Source organism: Erithacus rubecula (assembly GCF_903797595.1).
Source record: "Erithacus rubecula genome assembly, chromosome: 3".
Classification (NCBI taxonomy): domain Eukaryota; kingdom Metazoa; phylum Chordata; class Aves; order Passeriformes; family Muscicapidae; genus Erithacus; species Erithacus rubecula.
In genome coordinates, this window is record NC_136689.1 from 37723132 (window position 1) to 37739598 (window position 16467).

The following is a 16467-nucleotide window of genomic DNA, read 5'->3' on the forward strand; positions in this document are numbered from 1 at the left end:
CTTTAAAAAAGATTTGGTTAATGAAAATTCGATAGAGAAGGATATACACTTGATTTGTTGAATTTAGATTTAGGATAATCTGCTTCACCCCATAAGAAAGTGCACTGTTTTTCCTGTTGGAAAAAATAATAGAAGAATAGTTTCCCAGGAGTAGTGCTGGCTGAGTGTGATTTTGGTGCTGGTGTGATGGTTGAGGACACTGCTGTTCCTTCTTCAGGCATCTTTTCAAATTGTAGTTGTGAGTTTTTCTGAGCAAGTACATAAAGACTTTCTGATTGGCACATCTTAGAGAAGTAAATTAAATATTACAGAGTTTTATAATGGTAGAAGATGGAATTAATCATTATCTAATTCTGTTCACACTTACATGTTAAGTAGATATTCAGGTGCTTTCTTTGCTACAATTTTGGAATTTACTTTGAAAGATAGATCTATCTAGATTTTCTGGTTATTGTAAACCATTGTCCAGTTTGTAAATGGTCAGCTTCCCAATTTGCAGAAATACTTTGGCCTTGGAAAGTAGCTTTCCATCACCATCTGCACTTAGTGACTGACCTGATAATGGACACAGAGGTTCTTTCTAATCCCTAGTGAAGTGTTCCTTTGAGAAAATTTCCTAGAGGGGTATTTGCTTTGGATTCTTCTGGAAATTGAGTGCAATTGAATTTGCACTGTGGATCCCAGAGCTGTGCAGATTTGTGGAGCTGGTCTTTGTGCTGTAGCAGAAAAGACAACTGGATGTAATTTTCCATGATTCAGTATTTCCAGTGAAGTCAGCTTTAGAGATTCTTTATCCAATTGGTTTATTATATACATTCTTCTTTTTCTTCACCCTGTAAAACAAAACAAATGCCTTACTAAAAAAAAAAAAAAAAAGAATTCTTTCACTTTTGAATACCCATTCAAAAGAGAAGAAAATGACAAAATTGAGATTACAGCCATGTGCCTATCTTTCCCTCTTTGTATCTGAGTTGTACTATAGTCTTCAAATATGGATACCTTATCTCCTGAGAATCATGTAAATTACACACCTTTTGTATCCTTCTTCCTGTTTCTTATTATTCTTATTATTTCAGAGGAACTTCACATATACAGGGGATACCTCTAGTTGTGACAACTGTACATCTCAGTACTCCAGTTATGAAAATTTGTAGTGTTAAAGAAGTCATGCAAAGTACCAATTCTGTAATTGGTACTTTTGGTATTTTGGTATGGAAGCTGTTTAAGTGGTGTGCTGCTTCAGTTGGTTTGCCAAATATTCAAAGTACCTCCTCATAAATTGTTCTTCCTTTTGATAATAAGCAGGAGCCCCCACAGTGTCCACAGCTCAACTCAGGAGACGGCTGAGAAGTAGAAAAACATTTTTTAATGTAAAGTCCCTTATGATTTCATGTGGCCATGCTTACAATTTCTCATTTAATATATTTCAGTGGGAAAAGTTACTGTGCAATAAAAACTGGATCATAATAGTTATATTTTAGAGGGGAAAATTATATTGTTTCTGGATCCCCTGTCTAGAATAATGGATACATAAATTATAAGGTGAGACACAGCTGCAAGTAGTGCCAAAAATGTAGATTTGGTTGGCTGTAAATGCAGTCAGTGATTTCACTCCAGCTATTCAGAACTCAGTTCTGGTGGGGAGAGCCAGCAGCCCCCAGCCAGTGCACGTGAGCACGGTCTGCCATTGCCTGGTGTCAGGCAAGCTGATCAAATGCTTATGAAGCAAGTTTGTTCTCGTTTTAGAGTCTCTTTAAAAGCGACAATTTAATGGGACCCATTACTGTCAGCTGTGGCCAGTTCCCTCTTCCTCCTCCCAGGCGCTTAGCAGGGAAAGCAGAGATTTATAGCCATGGTGTAACCACTCCAATGGGCTACTGTTCACTACTCCTGTGAGTGTCCTTGCTGGCTGCTCTCCAGATGAATCTTCCAAACAGGAGAGAGGTCTTCCCTGTCTCTGGAGTGCTTGCCTTGCTTGGAGCCCTATGATAAATATATATGCAAATTATTAGGTCCTCCAAATTATTAGGTTCAGTATGTGCCATGATCCTTACATGCTTTCTGCTGGTCCAAAAGAGTGGCACTGCTCCAGATTTAGCAGTATTTAAGCAGAGCATGTAGGAGAAAGAGAGCTCTGCAACCCATCATTTTTAAAATGAATGAGCACAACCATTTTTTATGTTGGTTTTTTTTTTTTTTTTTTTGATCAGGGGATCAAGGCATTTCTCAGATGCTGTTGCAGATGGTTTTGCCCAGTCCACATTTGTTGATACTAATGCACAGTGGTTATTACATGTACAGAAAAAAAAAAAGTGAAAACTACATTTTTTTTTAAAAGGAAAGAAAAGAGAGTGTTAGGTGAACAGAAGAGATGCTAGCACAACTAAATGGATGAACTAACTAAAAAGACCTTTCATCTTACCCTAAGTCCATGTGATTTTCGTAAACTGAAAGAATGATCATCTTGTGATTATATGAGCTCTGTGCTTGAATCTGGCCATTGATTGAAGTCTGGCAGGGGAGGGAGAAAACAGGAAAACATCTTGCTAAGATTTTCCTGTGTTAGATTAATCAGCTCCAGTTCATTCACTCATCTCTGAAAGGTCATGTTTTCTCATCGTCAAAGTTGCCCAGTCTGAGACTCTCCCTTGCTTTGTACAGCTTGGCTGAATGATCCACTGGGCAAGGTTGATACAGCACTGCATTTGTCCTGAAAGCTGCAATTCTTTTTCAACATCTCAGTGTGATTTGTGTTGGGGTTTGCAACAAGATGCATCTCTGTGATTACCCTAAAAGTCTTTATTACTTTGAAGAACAAGTCAGTTGATTCCTCTGGCTCTGTTTCTGCAGTTGCTAATCCCTTGCACTGACACAGACTGCATTTCATCCACCTTTCTCAGCCTGCTTTCCCATGTTGTCCAGACTGTTTTGACCGTGGGTGCTCTGACTGTACGGAAACTGGGCAGGGGGATATGGCCACCATCTCACTCTTAAAAATGGTGTATTTTCCAAGCTGGTCCAGCTCCAACTCATCCCTCTGCTGTCGCCTTTGGTAATGAGTTTCAGCTGCAGTGTGGAAAGGTAATTTTCCTTGACTACTGCCAGTACTAGAGAGCCAGACTTGCATATTTCTGGGTGTTTACTTGAACTCTGTTTTCTAGTCTCCAGGCATCCAAGTTTCACTAAACTCTAGGCTTTAGAGGATTTTAGTGGATAGTTCTATATTAGCAGAGTTTCCTTGTTGCCGAACACAGGGGAATGAGAGTGCAGCATAAAGTAGTAAGTACAAGATACTACTTGCCAGATTTCAAGAGATCTGGTACAACATATTTGTTTAGATGTCAACTGTCAAAACTAAGAGCAAAAAAAAATTATGGGGAGATAGTGAACGTGTGTTGATGAGTCATTCGTAGATAGATGCCTGAGAACTGTACCAGGAAGCATAATGCTCAAGACATCTGGTTTATTTTGGCATGTTTATGTCCATGTTATTTCTTCTGAGTAATTTTAAGTTGCTTTCTGCATTGTTTTCATATGTCACTTCATCCCTCCTCAGAAACTTCTTTGCTGCAGATCGGGTGTGTTTTAAAACTCCTCCCAGGTCAGACAGAGAGAATAGAAACATGCTGGGTGTTGGAGGTAAGCAGGGTCCATGCTGTGGCATGGCCAAAGCCAGCTGTTTGTCAGCACCCACAGGCACCCACCCAGCCAGCCAGGCTCAGGCTGGGCTGCTGCATTGGCTCCAGGTCAGCTGGGGAAGAGCAGGGAACAGCTGGCTGCGCACGCAAACTGTGCAGATCTCTCTGCTAGCGTGAGGGGAGCTCTGCCTCAGCCAGCTTGCAGGCATATATAAATATTTGTGGCATAGTTTGCATTATTATTTCAGCTGAGCTCTAAACATTTGGTTGCTGATAGCGGGAAAGAAACTAGTGCCGCTGTAAATTTCAGATGGTGCAGAAATGCAGGGATTTTTGTACTGGCTGACAATTAAATAAAGTCCCTATGCCTCTTTTGATAAATAACTCTGCTGCCAAATATGTGCGGGAACTCTGCAAGCCTTTGTGGGGAAGGCTGAGAGGGGAAAAGGAGGAGGACACAAACCTGCCTGTGCAGGGAATTTCCTTGGAGCACACACACACTTTCTTTCTCTCATGTAGGTTTGTTTGAGCTTGCCCTTTCCTCTTCACATGTTTCCATCTCTGCCAAGCAGCTAAATGGAGAGGTTAATTTGAGAGACTGCTACAAGTAATTGCAGCATGGTAATTGCATAGCTAACATGAGTCTTTTCCTTGTCCTGCCTGCTGCAGGAATCTGCATGTCACTGCAGAGGCATAGCTTGGTGGAAATTTGTTGTTTGTTTTTACTAGGAGGTCCACTACTTTGTTAGAATAGCTGTTGTTTAGTGTCTTTCCATCTTAGCTCTGTGCAAAAAAAAAACAAAAAACAAAAAAACCTACCTCTGCGCATCCTAGTAAAATTGTGACATTGTCCATGGAAGGTGGTCCCCCTGCTCCAGCCATCCAAAAACCCATTGGATAAAAACAAAGACACGAATTATGAATGTAAACCAAAATCAGTCATACAATTGAGGGGTAACAATTTGAGAGGTCTTCTGTGATACTGTGCTTCCATGCAGGAGGGCAGCTACATAAATGGTTTGGAAAAGTGTCATTCTTTAGGAAGAAATACTGCGCTTAATTAATTCTTGCTCCTGGGAGGTCAACCTGGGGCACTCATTATTGTCTTAATTGGTGGTATAAATCCTGAGGCACTGGAGGGGAAGAGAGGAAAAAAAAACTATGAGCAGTTTGCAACATACAGCCTTTTGGATAAGTGCTAGTCAGTTGTACAACTATCCTAGTGACAATTTATGGTTTTATTGGGTTATAGGTCTGATCCTTCACAAATTAGGTTAAAGGGAATTGATTTGCATAAATAAAAATATAAAACAACAGCAAAATGCAATAATTCATTCCTGAGTTCCCCATTAAACTGTGTGAAATAACTCAGAAAAGCACTTCTTTGATCTCCTGTTATTTGTATTAAATTATATTCATTACTCTTCCCATCTGGAGTTTCATAGCAGGCCAAAAATCATCCTACAGACATGACTGAAAGGAAGTTAACTGTAACTTTTTAATTATATACATTCCATCTCCTTTTTTTTCTTAATTTGAAAAAAGCAGATGGAAGCACATACCAGCACCTTCCTCTCCATTTAAATCACTGAAGTGGAGAAGCAGAAAATCTCAGCCGTTCTTTCCCCTCACATATTGTTTCAAGGTGATGACTGTTCTGTCTGGAGACTTTGACATGTTTGCTAAAAAGGTCAGGAGTTCAGTGAAAATCGAAATTGTGGAAAAATACTTGCGTAGTCCTAGGGATGCTGTGGTACCCTTGCTGGAAGAATCCAGTTGATGCAGATTTGCAGCTGGTGGAACACATCTCCCTTGTTTTGTTGGTAGCTGCCTCTCTGCCAGCTGGCCAGCAGAAGGGTTTCAAACTCCTCAGAAAAAAAAAATAAAGTAATCAATGTTTTGATGATTTATAGAATGTTTTGGTTTTTTTTACATTAAACCAAGGTTTGTGGAATCAGAAGATGTTTTGGTAAGGGACACAATAATAAATTATGTTTTTTTCCAGCCTCACCAAGAGCTGATGGCTAATCAGCATTACTAGACCTTTGAACAATTTTCTTCAAGCTCTGTCATCAGAATTATTTTTTTTCTGTCCTGTGAAGCCTGTAAGAACTTTTCCACATTAGAAACTATTAGGATTTATCAAACATGGCCTGCTCTGTCTTTGCTGGTGAATTTTTTGTAGTTGCAGATGAATATCCCTACTGTGGTAGCTTAGAGAGTAGTGACAATGTTCCTCATAAGCTCTTTCATGTCCTTTGGGCCCTTTTCTCTTTTTAAGAAATGAGAAAACCCTGGGATCTTTCAAACTTCTCCTGTAACAACAATGAAAAGATAACAGACCTGTTTGCCCCATAATGGGTTGCTCTTAAATCTACAGGTCTGCATTTCCATATGCAAGATGTGGGATGACAACTGCTTATTTTTATTGTGTTTTGAGTTCTGTCTCTTAGAAAGAATTAAAAGCACTGCCCACACTAGTTTCAAGGGCAAATTCAGATTTCTTTGTCTGTAGAATTTTAGGGCTGCTCTTCTTCTGCAGAATAAATGGCTAGACAAGCTGCATGGCAAGCTGGAAATACCAGCAATGACAGACAAAGCCAGAGCCCTTCCCAGGGCAGGCTGGTGCTGAGTTCCTCCACCACTGTCTGGTTGGCATTTCTAGGTGCTCTCTACCAGCTACTGAAATTTGTTTTTGCAAAGATCTTCCTGTCCTGCTCTAATGTACATCATCAGCACAACTCTCCTGCTTTCTGGCAGTGAGCCTTCCTTTACTTATTGTTGTAGCTCCTTCCACTTTGGGCCAGCGGTGGTTTCCAGACACAATGTCAGACAATTAATTTGTTTATTCTGCAAGCTGTGACTTCCAAAGTGTGATAGACAGTGCAGACATCCTGGAAAAGTGCTGTGCAACTGGGAATAAGCTCATTTGAGCTTCCTTTTAGATAACTGCTTTGGTAGCTTTTGTTACTTCTGGGGTCTCCTGTTCTGGCTGCAGCCATTTTGCAGTTTTGTCTGTATGGTATCACTGAACATGCTGGGTTATAGGCTTTTTGTAAGCCTTTCTATGCAACTCCAGTTGCAGGCTTGCATGTTACCTAGGCCTCCCAGAATAAATATCCCAGTTAACAATTAAAAATTGCATGTCTTTCCCCTGGCTTGACTGTTGAGCTTACCAGGATTTGGTGAGGCAGGGTTTTTTGTTCCCTGACTACTGCCAGTGGTTATTCAAAATACTACAAACTACATTTAGTTCATGCAGGTACCTGGGCAACTCCCTGATCACAGAGCAAAGCAGTTTTGTCCAGATCTCATCAATGAGAAATACCTTAAATGTCTGTTGATACTCCAGAGACATCAGGAATAGGAGCTTTACTTTCTCTAAGTACATTTTACAGGGTGAGCAAGGATAGAGGGTAACTGAAATGATTAAAATAGATTGAAAAGAGGTCCTGCACCACAAACATTTTTTTTCATAAAAAGTGCACATATTTGCCCAGCCTCTATTTCAGAATAAAGCTAAGGGCAGAGGTTTCAGATGTGTGGAGGGCTGGATTTTCTTTTCAGTTGTTACTGGTATTTATCTTTCCTCTCAGAGCTCAGTCAGAGTTTATAAATGACTAATAAACTGTACCGTGGAGAAGTCCTTCCTAGTTCTTTGTTTCTTTTACGATAAAGTAGCAATATGCTTCACTCAGAAGCTTATTTTGCAAATTTACCAAAGAATGGCCTCTAACTCTGCAGGAGTCATAGCTAGCTGCCTGTATTTGGGGGTAATCAAAGCTGAATCAGATGAACTGAGCAGGCTGTTTAAACAGATTGAGCTTGCAATAACCCTTCTCTGCTGATTACCCTGTCCCTGGCTGGCAGTGCAAGTTTTTAGCTTGTAAGCCCACTCTGCCTGCAAATAAGACTTGGCATGCCCTGTGCTGGCAAAATATTTTTAAGACATTGTTGTGGTCAAATGATCCATCTCTTCATGCATGTGCATAACTTGAGTGCTAAATCATCTGCCTTGCCAAAATCAACTGGACAGTGAAGGAGAGGGAATTGTATAGATTCCCTCTCAAATATGTATGGGTAGCAGTTCATGTTAACAAATCTGTAAGACTTCGTAAGTTTAAACATTTAACCTTATCTTGAAGACTTGTCCTTAATGAGGTCCTTTGTGTCCATATAGCCAGTGTCATAATGGCATTCAAAATATTACTGAAATAGTTAATACTTTCTTTGGGCATTCTGTTCTGTACTGAGCTGTCAGAGTTTGACCCATTCACAGGCAACCACTGCAAAAGTTAGTGGTGAATGGGATGAGGGGTTTCTTTGGCATTGTGTTGAGTTGGATTGACTAAATAGATTATTTACTTCTATGCAATAGACCTAGGCAGCCAGGTTTGTTTGCTGCTTGATACATATGGTTTCACATATCACTCTCTGCTTTCAGTGCAGCAGATAAGATATCAACACAATTAAAAGTGAAAAATAATCTGTCTGCTCTGCCACTGGTGGATGCTCAGGGAACACACGCTGATACAATAGATTTTTGAATAATTTATACTCAGCATTTTTTCCTTGCACTCGGTAAATGAGGATGCCTAATGTGGCATGGTCAGAGTGATACTCTATCTGTCATCCATTAAGATAACAAGATTGGTGGGCCTGGGAGGAGCGTGGCATGATACACAGAAAAGATGAGATTAAAAATTGAAATGTTTGTCCAAAATGTTCTGTGTAAAGAATGCTGATAAAAGCCGCTCAGAAAAACAGAATTAATTCAAAAGTGTGATTTCCACACAGCTTTGTCTTCTCTAAAATAAAAACACAAAATCCATGTTCCTTTCAAAAGTTGTGGATAAAAGGAATATCGGAGTAAATCACTGTTCCTGATAGGCCTTCAGTAGCTTCCTCTACTTTAAAGTCAAGTACTTTGTAGGTGCTATCAAAAACAATTATGTATGACAGTAATGCTTTATGTATCACATAATGGGATTTTTTTTTATATTCATACGGCTTTTTAAATTATAAAGAAAGAATCATTTGTGATTGTTTTTGGCAATGGAGTGTCTCATCTCCCATTACAGGGTGTTAATTTGGACAGGATGCAAAAATATTTGCATAAAAAGTGCCTCATGTAAATATTCAGCCAAACAGATTCATTCTGAGGTGACTGTAGTATAGTAGGTAGTATATTGTTTTCCAAGAGGCAATAGGCACTAGAAGTTGTGCTAACAGTGGTGTTTTTTGAAGTCTTTGAAGTTTGTGACAACTTCTTAACACCAAATCACATTTAGATTTCCTTAGTTTTTGAAGAAACTGTTGGGGTTGTGAGATCAGATTGGAGTCATTTGACAGAAAGCACTTGGAGGAAAACTTAGACTTGCTTCTAACCAGTATTTTTAGTGAGAAGGACCCTGTTATTATACCTGTGCTGTTTGGAACTCAACCTTGAAAGAGTTTAACTGTGCTTTTCTGTTTAATTGGGCAGCAATTTGCCATCTCCATGCCCTACACAGTTTTCTTTCACTGCAGAGCTGCAGTTGGGGTCCAAACCCCTGCAGAGGGAAAGATACTCTGTTTTTTCAGCCTGGATTCAGGAAATAACTCTGAGCATGCCCTGCTTCCAGTGCTATCCATAACTTGTGGCTGCACAGCACCAAGCTTCTGGAGGCAGGTGGGGAAATTGAGCCCCCAGTGCCCAGCAAATGATGCTCCTCACCTGCCAGTGCCTGAACTCCTGTCCCTCCCCCTAGGACAGCTTGGTTTGGGGCTTGTGTGCAAAGATAATTATAATCTTAGTGCCTTTCCAGAGGAAAATTTTAAAATTCAGTCCTTTTGATGATGTATTGTTGAACTTTTAAAATGAGTTTGTCACAAATTTTACAAGGAATTATATTCCAGTGCTGGCTTGAGGAAGAATGCTTGTGAGTGGACACTAATACATTATTGAGAACCATGTCCTTAGTTTTGCCCAGGACTACATTACACCTTTTTTTTTCACCTGAATATTTTGTGCAAACAAGTTTATTTTTATTTATGTTCCATGAGTAAATCCAGGAAAAAATACAGAAGCTAAAAAGTCATTTGTCAAACAGCAGTCAAAATTTCCACAATTAGTATCCTCCTCTATATCTTTCACTCTGTGGAGGACATTGCCTGGGGAGGTTAGGCTGATGATGAAACTGTCTTCATTTCGACCTGGATATCAGCTTTTCCCAAATTTGTTCTTCTTAAGCCTTTTTTATTAGTAATGAGTTCATGAATGCTTTATACTTGCTGTCTGCAGATGGATCACGTTTTTCAGTTGTGCTGTGTGGTCAACTTTGTCTGTAAGGACATCTTTCCTGATGGGCTGTAATTAAACCCTGTCTTGTAAGGATGCAAACCCTGCAGCTATATATCAGAACAACAGATCAGTAGGTGCCATTTGCTACTGGTTATATTTTGGTAAAGTATAGATATATTTGGAGAAGACAGTTTCTTCTTTTCCCAGTGTTGGGTGACTTGTTCATATTGTTTCTTGCTGTGTCAGGCAGGTGGTAGGAGAATAATGCCATTGGTGGCTGTGGGTGTTAAAACAAATGCAGCAGCACCGTGTTAGGCTGGCTTGACTGCCATAGAAGTTACCAGTTTCAGCTTGTCCTGCATCTTTCCAGCTAGGAACTGATGACCAAATAAGTTGTGGAGAGACTCTTGAAATAGCACAGCTCACATTTTCTGCCTGTTGAATTAAACCAAAATAGATGCCACAGATGCCTCACTGTTGTTGTTGGCCACAGAGCCCCAGAGCTGGGCATCACAGAGGAATATCAAAGCAAGAAAGGAGTGAATATTGTCTTTTTTCTTTTTTTTTTTTTTGCAAGTAAACAAATGTTCATACACTTGCCATACCTGCCACTGCAACAATTCAAGCAGTGTTAGTAATCAGAAGCATAGAATATAAAATAGCAGTGTTTATTGATAACTTGAAAGGTTGTAATTATCCAAACAAAGAGCTTTAAATTCTTCTTCTGTGTCCAGTAGCTTAAGGAAAAGATGTGGAGAGTTTTTATTTACCTCTTTGATGGCAGTAATAAATATCTCCTAAATCAGAGGAGCTAACCTCAGGATGAGACTTGTCTGTGCAAGAACTGCAGAAAACTTTTGCCAGGGGTTACGTGATTAAGGAGGCATTTTTCAGTTCTGAGTGAATCTGAGGTATTTTCATAACATTAACATCTATAGCACATTGGTTGTGCAAGGAATTTATGACCAGCCCTTACTGCCTGCCCTACCACTCCCTGATCATATAGCCAGAAAGTCTCAGCCAGCTCTGAACGATGGGAGTTTTGTCTTTTGAACCACTCACGTATCTCAGTGAGCCAATTTTATAGCTTACCATGATTGCATCTTTAGACAAATGTATTGTGGGCACAGAGCTATCGTCTGCGGCATCGACTTTACAGCTTCCCTGTGGGGTGTAAACATGTGGCTGGTTGAAGAGTTTTAACCTCTCAAGTCCTCCAACAAATATTAAATTGCTAACTGTTCTTCCATAATGCTGTGATGTTGACTGAAATTTGACCCTGGTGCTTGCTGAAACGATTTTCAAAATCTGAGTGAGAAGGTTAAATAGTGCTGTCAAATTTCCAAATGTCGGTTGCAGAAATACTTTCACTGAATATCTGTGAGTTGAGCTCTAAAATGCCTAAAGTAATCCTCTTTTTTTCTTCATTATTACATGATATTATCTAAAGCTTGGGGTTTAGTACAGATAAAGAAATTAACTTGGGGTTTGCCTTTTTTCTGTGCCACCTAACTTCACCATTTATGGCTATTTTTCTCTTTTTCACTTGTCAAAGAAGGAGTTCAGTCAAATGGTGTTCCTTAAGTACAAACCAGACCTCTAGGTTTCTTTAATTTCTGTTCAAGATCATTGTAATTTCTTGATTATTTTCACAGCTGTATCTGAGTAAGAAAAAAAGTGCTGTAATTGGCAACTTTTACAAGTTCACAACTCAATAACCTGATACTGGAACTCTTCCACCTGCAGAAGCCTCATTAATTGCTGTAGGACTTTCAGCAGTTAAGAGAGCTGGGTTTCAAATTATTTCTCTTTTGAGGTGCTGCCTTCAAGCTAGAGAATCTCTGCAGTAACAAAAGTGGATGAGACCTTAGTACTGAGAGAGTCTGTTATTGGATGAGTGTCTGACTTCCAAGTGGATCTTTTTGGAGGGCTGTTGTTTACCCAACTCATAACTTACATTATAAGCTCAAACGATTTTTAGTTGAGCTTTTTTGTAAAATCTAGGACTTCATTTCCTGAATGCTCTTACTAGTTTTAGCTTTGTTTATTTTGGCCTTAGGTTGCATTAGATAATTAGTTTTTATTTAAGAGATGAGTCTTATGTTGCAACAAACAGTACTAAATTATAGTAAGACTGAGTCTTTAAAGATGCCATATTCCAGCCATAACTTTGAATTTATTTTGTTATTTTAAAGCAACATTTGTGCCTGTCTCAAAGGTTTATGGAAAGCTCAGAAGCTTATTTCTTTTCTTTTTTTCTTGATTCCAGGGCTTTTTCCGCAGGAGTATCCAGAAGAACATGGTTTACACATGTCACAGAGATAAAAACTGTGTTATCAATAAAGTTACCAGAAATCGCTGCCAGTACTGCAGACTACAAAAGTGCTTTGAAGTGGGAATGTCCAAAGAATGTAAGTTGTCTCAGAAACAATTTATTGTTTGTCATATCCTACATATATGTGGCAGTGCTAAGGGAAAAAATTATTATACAATTATGTGATTGAAGCCAGTATCTGTGTTCACATGAAGGGAAAGGAGTATGAATTTGGTAGACAACTTTAGATCTTTACTTACAAGCTTCTGAGTCCTTAAGTCTGCAACCTGAAAGCTGTGTGTTCTTACTGCCTGGAGCCTCTCTAAAAGGTGAAACAAGCTCTTCTCTAAACCTGCAAAGGCAAATGCTCCTCTCTAAACCTGCAAAGCCAGTAAATCTGACCATGCAAAGCCCACCAAAACCCCAAAGGATTTTCTTCTCCCTTCTTTTCTACAAATCTCTGGTTTGCCCTTTAAATTAACATTTTAAAATATTTATTAAGAAATATGTGATATTCTCTTTTTCCAGTTTATTGATATCCCCATCAAAACTGAAAATATAGCTTAAAAAGCCTTTTTCAGATCCCATAGGATAGTGCTTCTGAAACTTTCTCATTTTTGGTTTGATTGATTGCAGTAGCAAAAAAGTCCCTGGTGCAGTGATCTGTTTGATTGTTGAGGGTTTTTACCTCTATCAGCGATGTTCCTGATGTCAGTAGGTCAATTCCAGTAATAACCACTACAGAAATTTGCAGTGTGTGCATAACAGAGGAGGGAAAATTGCCCAACATCAGGTCTTAACTTTAATTTGCCCACGAGAGTTTCTTGGAGAGAGTTTTAAGATCACAGGAAAAGAAAAATTGACTGTGATGAGGCATTTATGTCTGAACTGTGATTTAAACTGGTTCTTCAGCATTTTACATCCCTGAACTGTGTGGGACATCCCAGTAGTTCCCTTATGTGTAGCAGAGGTCTTAAAGTTACTTTTGTCCCTCCTCCTTCCATTTCTCTCTCCCACCCTCTCTTTCCTCTCAAAGAAAGTGTGTTGAAGAACCAGATACATCCTTAGGGGCATTGTGCTATGTTTCCAGCTCCTTTTCATGGAAATGTGATGTTGTGGTTATTGGAAAGTTTCAAACTGCTGATGGAGGAGATCTTAGGATTTCCATCATTTCACTTTCTGTGTTTGGTTTTCTAGTTTTCTTGTGTGCCTGAAGTGCACTTATCTATACTTAGGTATAGACCTGTTGGAGTGTAGACTGTGATGGGAGTAAAGGAGAAGGTAGGCTAAATGCAAAGATTTAAGATTGAATGAGGAGGATTTTATTGATAGCTATTTCACTCCGTATGTACTGTGCATATGAAGCTTTTTTTTTTTCCTTAAAAAAAAAAAAAAAAAGTATGATGCAGTTTGGAAGAGAAGAAAGAGCACTTTTCTCACCTGAGGGCTTGTTGCTCTTGAGTTCCTAAGAACTTTATTGCTGACGTGAAATAGTAATCTTATTAAATGCTGTAACGTCACATTGGAGTAGGTTTTGGAAATATCAGCAGTATTTCTAACATGTTAACCAAAGTTACTTTGGATAAACTATAAAGACTTACTGCCTTTTAGGTGATGGATTGTTTTCTCCCATAGGGTAGCTGGAGCTTTTCCAGCAGGAATTAAGGTTTTGCTCTGCCTGTTTCCTAGGGTGAACTGAGTGAAATTGCCCTTTGGCAGTTGCCTTTATCTCAAAATTCTACAGGCACTGAAAGGGGGATAACAGGTTGGAGGGGGAACAGAGGATCAGGGAGAGAAGTGAGGGATGTCCTCTGGCTGCATTTCTGTAGAAGACATTTGCAAAGGAACAGAGAAATTTTTTAAATGTCATCAGTTTGAATGCAGTGTGTCTTGTCTTCTGGGTTTAACAACTAAGTCTGAAGTGATTCTGTGTTATCCCTTTATAAACAGGAGCTTTTAATCTCTTAAGAGATTTGAGAATCTATTTTCTTATCTGACCTTCTTTCATACATATCTCTAGGTTTCAACTCCATTTCTTTAGAAGTTTGTGTAAACAAAGGCACATCTGTCATTTGGCTTTTTTTTACCAGATAGAGGTTTTTCTTTTTCCCCCAGTGCATTATTCACATTTTATTTTTTGTCTTCTTACAGTTCTGTTATCTTGTAATGTGAAAGAGGTGAACAAAGGACAGAAAAAAGTATCAGAGAAATCTCACAGGGAAACAAGCTGACAATGCTCAAACCAGTCCCAAATGGGGAAAGTAATCATGATGGCACCTGCAAATAGGAACCCCAAGGTCTGTTCCCAGGAGCTAAGGAGGAGTAGATTATGGTTTTCAGTGTACAGAGTAATCTGTGCTTAAAAGCTACAGTCCTTGTTTATTTGTTCTGTCTTTAAAGGACATGCAAAAATACCTCCACATGGAGCTCCCTTTGAGCTTAGAGTGCTCCTCACAAACATCAGAGGAGAGATGGGAACTGGGTGTATAGCCAGTGTGATAAGTAGGGGTTTAAGAATGGGGGTACGTTTGAATGAGAAGAGTTACTGAGTATTTCTTGTATGCTCTTATCTTGCTTCAGAGAATGAAGTGAGATGATGAAGGAATGCACAGAATTTGCATTTCTTTATAGGTTGTTTTGTTCGTGTAGGGGAAGAAAGCTATCTTTGACTCCATTTTACTCCCCAAATCTGATCAAGAGAGGTCAATAACTACACTACCTCCAGGGCAGGAGTGGAGCTATTTGCCTTGAGATAGTATCTGCAAGACCTGCTGAAACTAGATCCCACTAGTGTAGGGACCCTCTTTCATTGTGTAGTCCCCATTGCAAAAAATTTGTGCTCCAGATAGGCAAGACAAAGACTGTGAGGGGAAACGACTAAGTGATGACTGCCTTATCATCCTACAACAGGACAAAACACAGCTTGAAATAAAACCCTGCTGTCTTTAATCAGATACCCTTCCTTCAGAAACTCCAGAGCTCTGTCCCCGAAACCTGATCTGCATCTCCTGTTCAGGGCCTGGAGCCAGTCCCTCCACCAGCCCTGCATCAGGTTTGGGGATTGTTGAGTGGCTGTCCCACCTCAGCTCATGTGCTTAGGGGAGCATAGGTGCAGCTGATGCTCTGACTCCACTCCAAATGACTTCTGTCCTTTGCACCCTCCCAGTCTGTTCGGTTTTTCAATGACCCTGTAGAGACAAGCAGTGATCACGGGCAGTGATTTCTCTTCTTTTGCTGCCGCTGAAGTGAGAAGGCTACTAAGGCTGACAGAGGCTCATTATGTGATGGAGAGCCTTAGGAAACTGACCTTTGCCCCTCTATTAGGTGATCTCCCGGCTCTGTTGAAGCCCCATCCCCGGTGTGACCCCAGGTGTGGCTGTGGTCTGGCTGCGCCCCGCGGTGCCCGGGAGCTGCCCGGGGGTCGCACGTACGGCACTGCCTGCGGAATTCAGGGAGCGCGGCAGGAAGCTGGGCAGCGCTCTCGCACAAGAATGGGCGCTTTCAAGCTGGATGCTGCAGCACACGCTTTGAGGTGAAGCCTGCTCATAAAGAGAACCTAAACTAGATTTTTTTGTGGGCATAAGGAGGAAGAAGATGGAGCTCTCTTCTGCCACAACTGCCCAGTTTAGCCCAGCAGCTCTTCAATTTGCATCCTTTTTCATAACCTGTGCAGGCTGCAGGGACTGTCACCGTACTTGAAGATCTTCGGGGTCCCCTTAGGCACAGCCCAGCCCACGTACCAGAGTGTGATACAGAGAAGCCCTCTTTATACTGGCATAAACCTTGTCTACAGTGAGCTCTAATAGAGCAAAATTATGTTTATAAAGGCACAGAATTGTTCCAGATTACTTCAGTGCACTGAAGCAATGTTCAGATTTGCAAATCTGCTTACAATTAACCTCTCTGGAGGGAGAGAAGGGGGGAGGAAGGGAATGCAGGGAAATTATCATGAAGAGAAGAGAATCTGGTTTCTGTGCTCTGTATTTATTGGGTTGGGGTTTTTTTAGCTTGCCTAGAAAATGTCTGTTACTCTTTGTCACAGACTAGAGTCTTATAATATTTAAATGTTCATGCTTCTTGGAACATATGATTACATTCTGCTACTGAACAATAGAATGAATGGATTTATTTATTTTGATTCTGGTTGAAATTGGCAAGCAGGAAACATCAACTAGAGGAACTGTCATGTTTGTATTTTTTATTTCTCTTTAATTTTTTTCAGTCTCCTTAAT

At 40.0% G+C, this 16467-nt stretch overlaps 1 protein-coding gene across 7 annotated transcripts in view; it reads left to right on the forward strand.

The window, feature by feature from the left end:
• RARB (retinoic acid receptor beta) overlaps nucleotides 1–16467 on the forward strand; it is a 316375-nt gene that overhangs the window by 259965 nt on the left and 39943 nt on the right. For all 7 annotated transcript variants that reach the window (XM_079299660.1, XM_079299661.1, XM_079299657.1 and 4 more), the window contains one exon: nucleotides 12191–12332. In XM_079299660.1, coding sequence (XP_079155786.1) covers nucleotides 12191–12332 — 142 coding nt within the window. The remainder of the gene's footprint in view (nucleotides 1–12190; nucleotides 12333–16467) is intronic.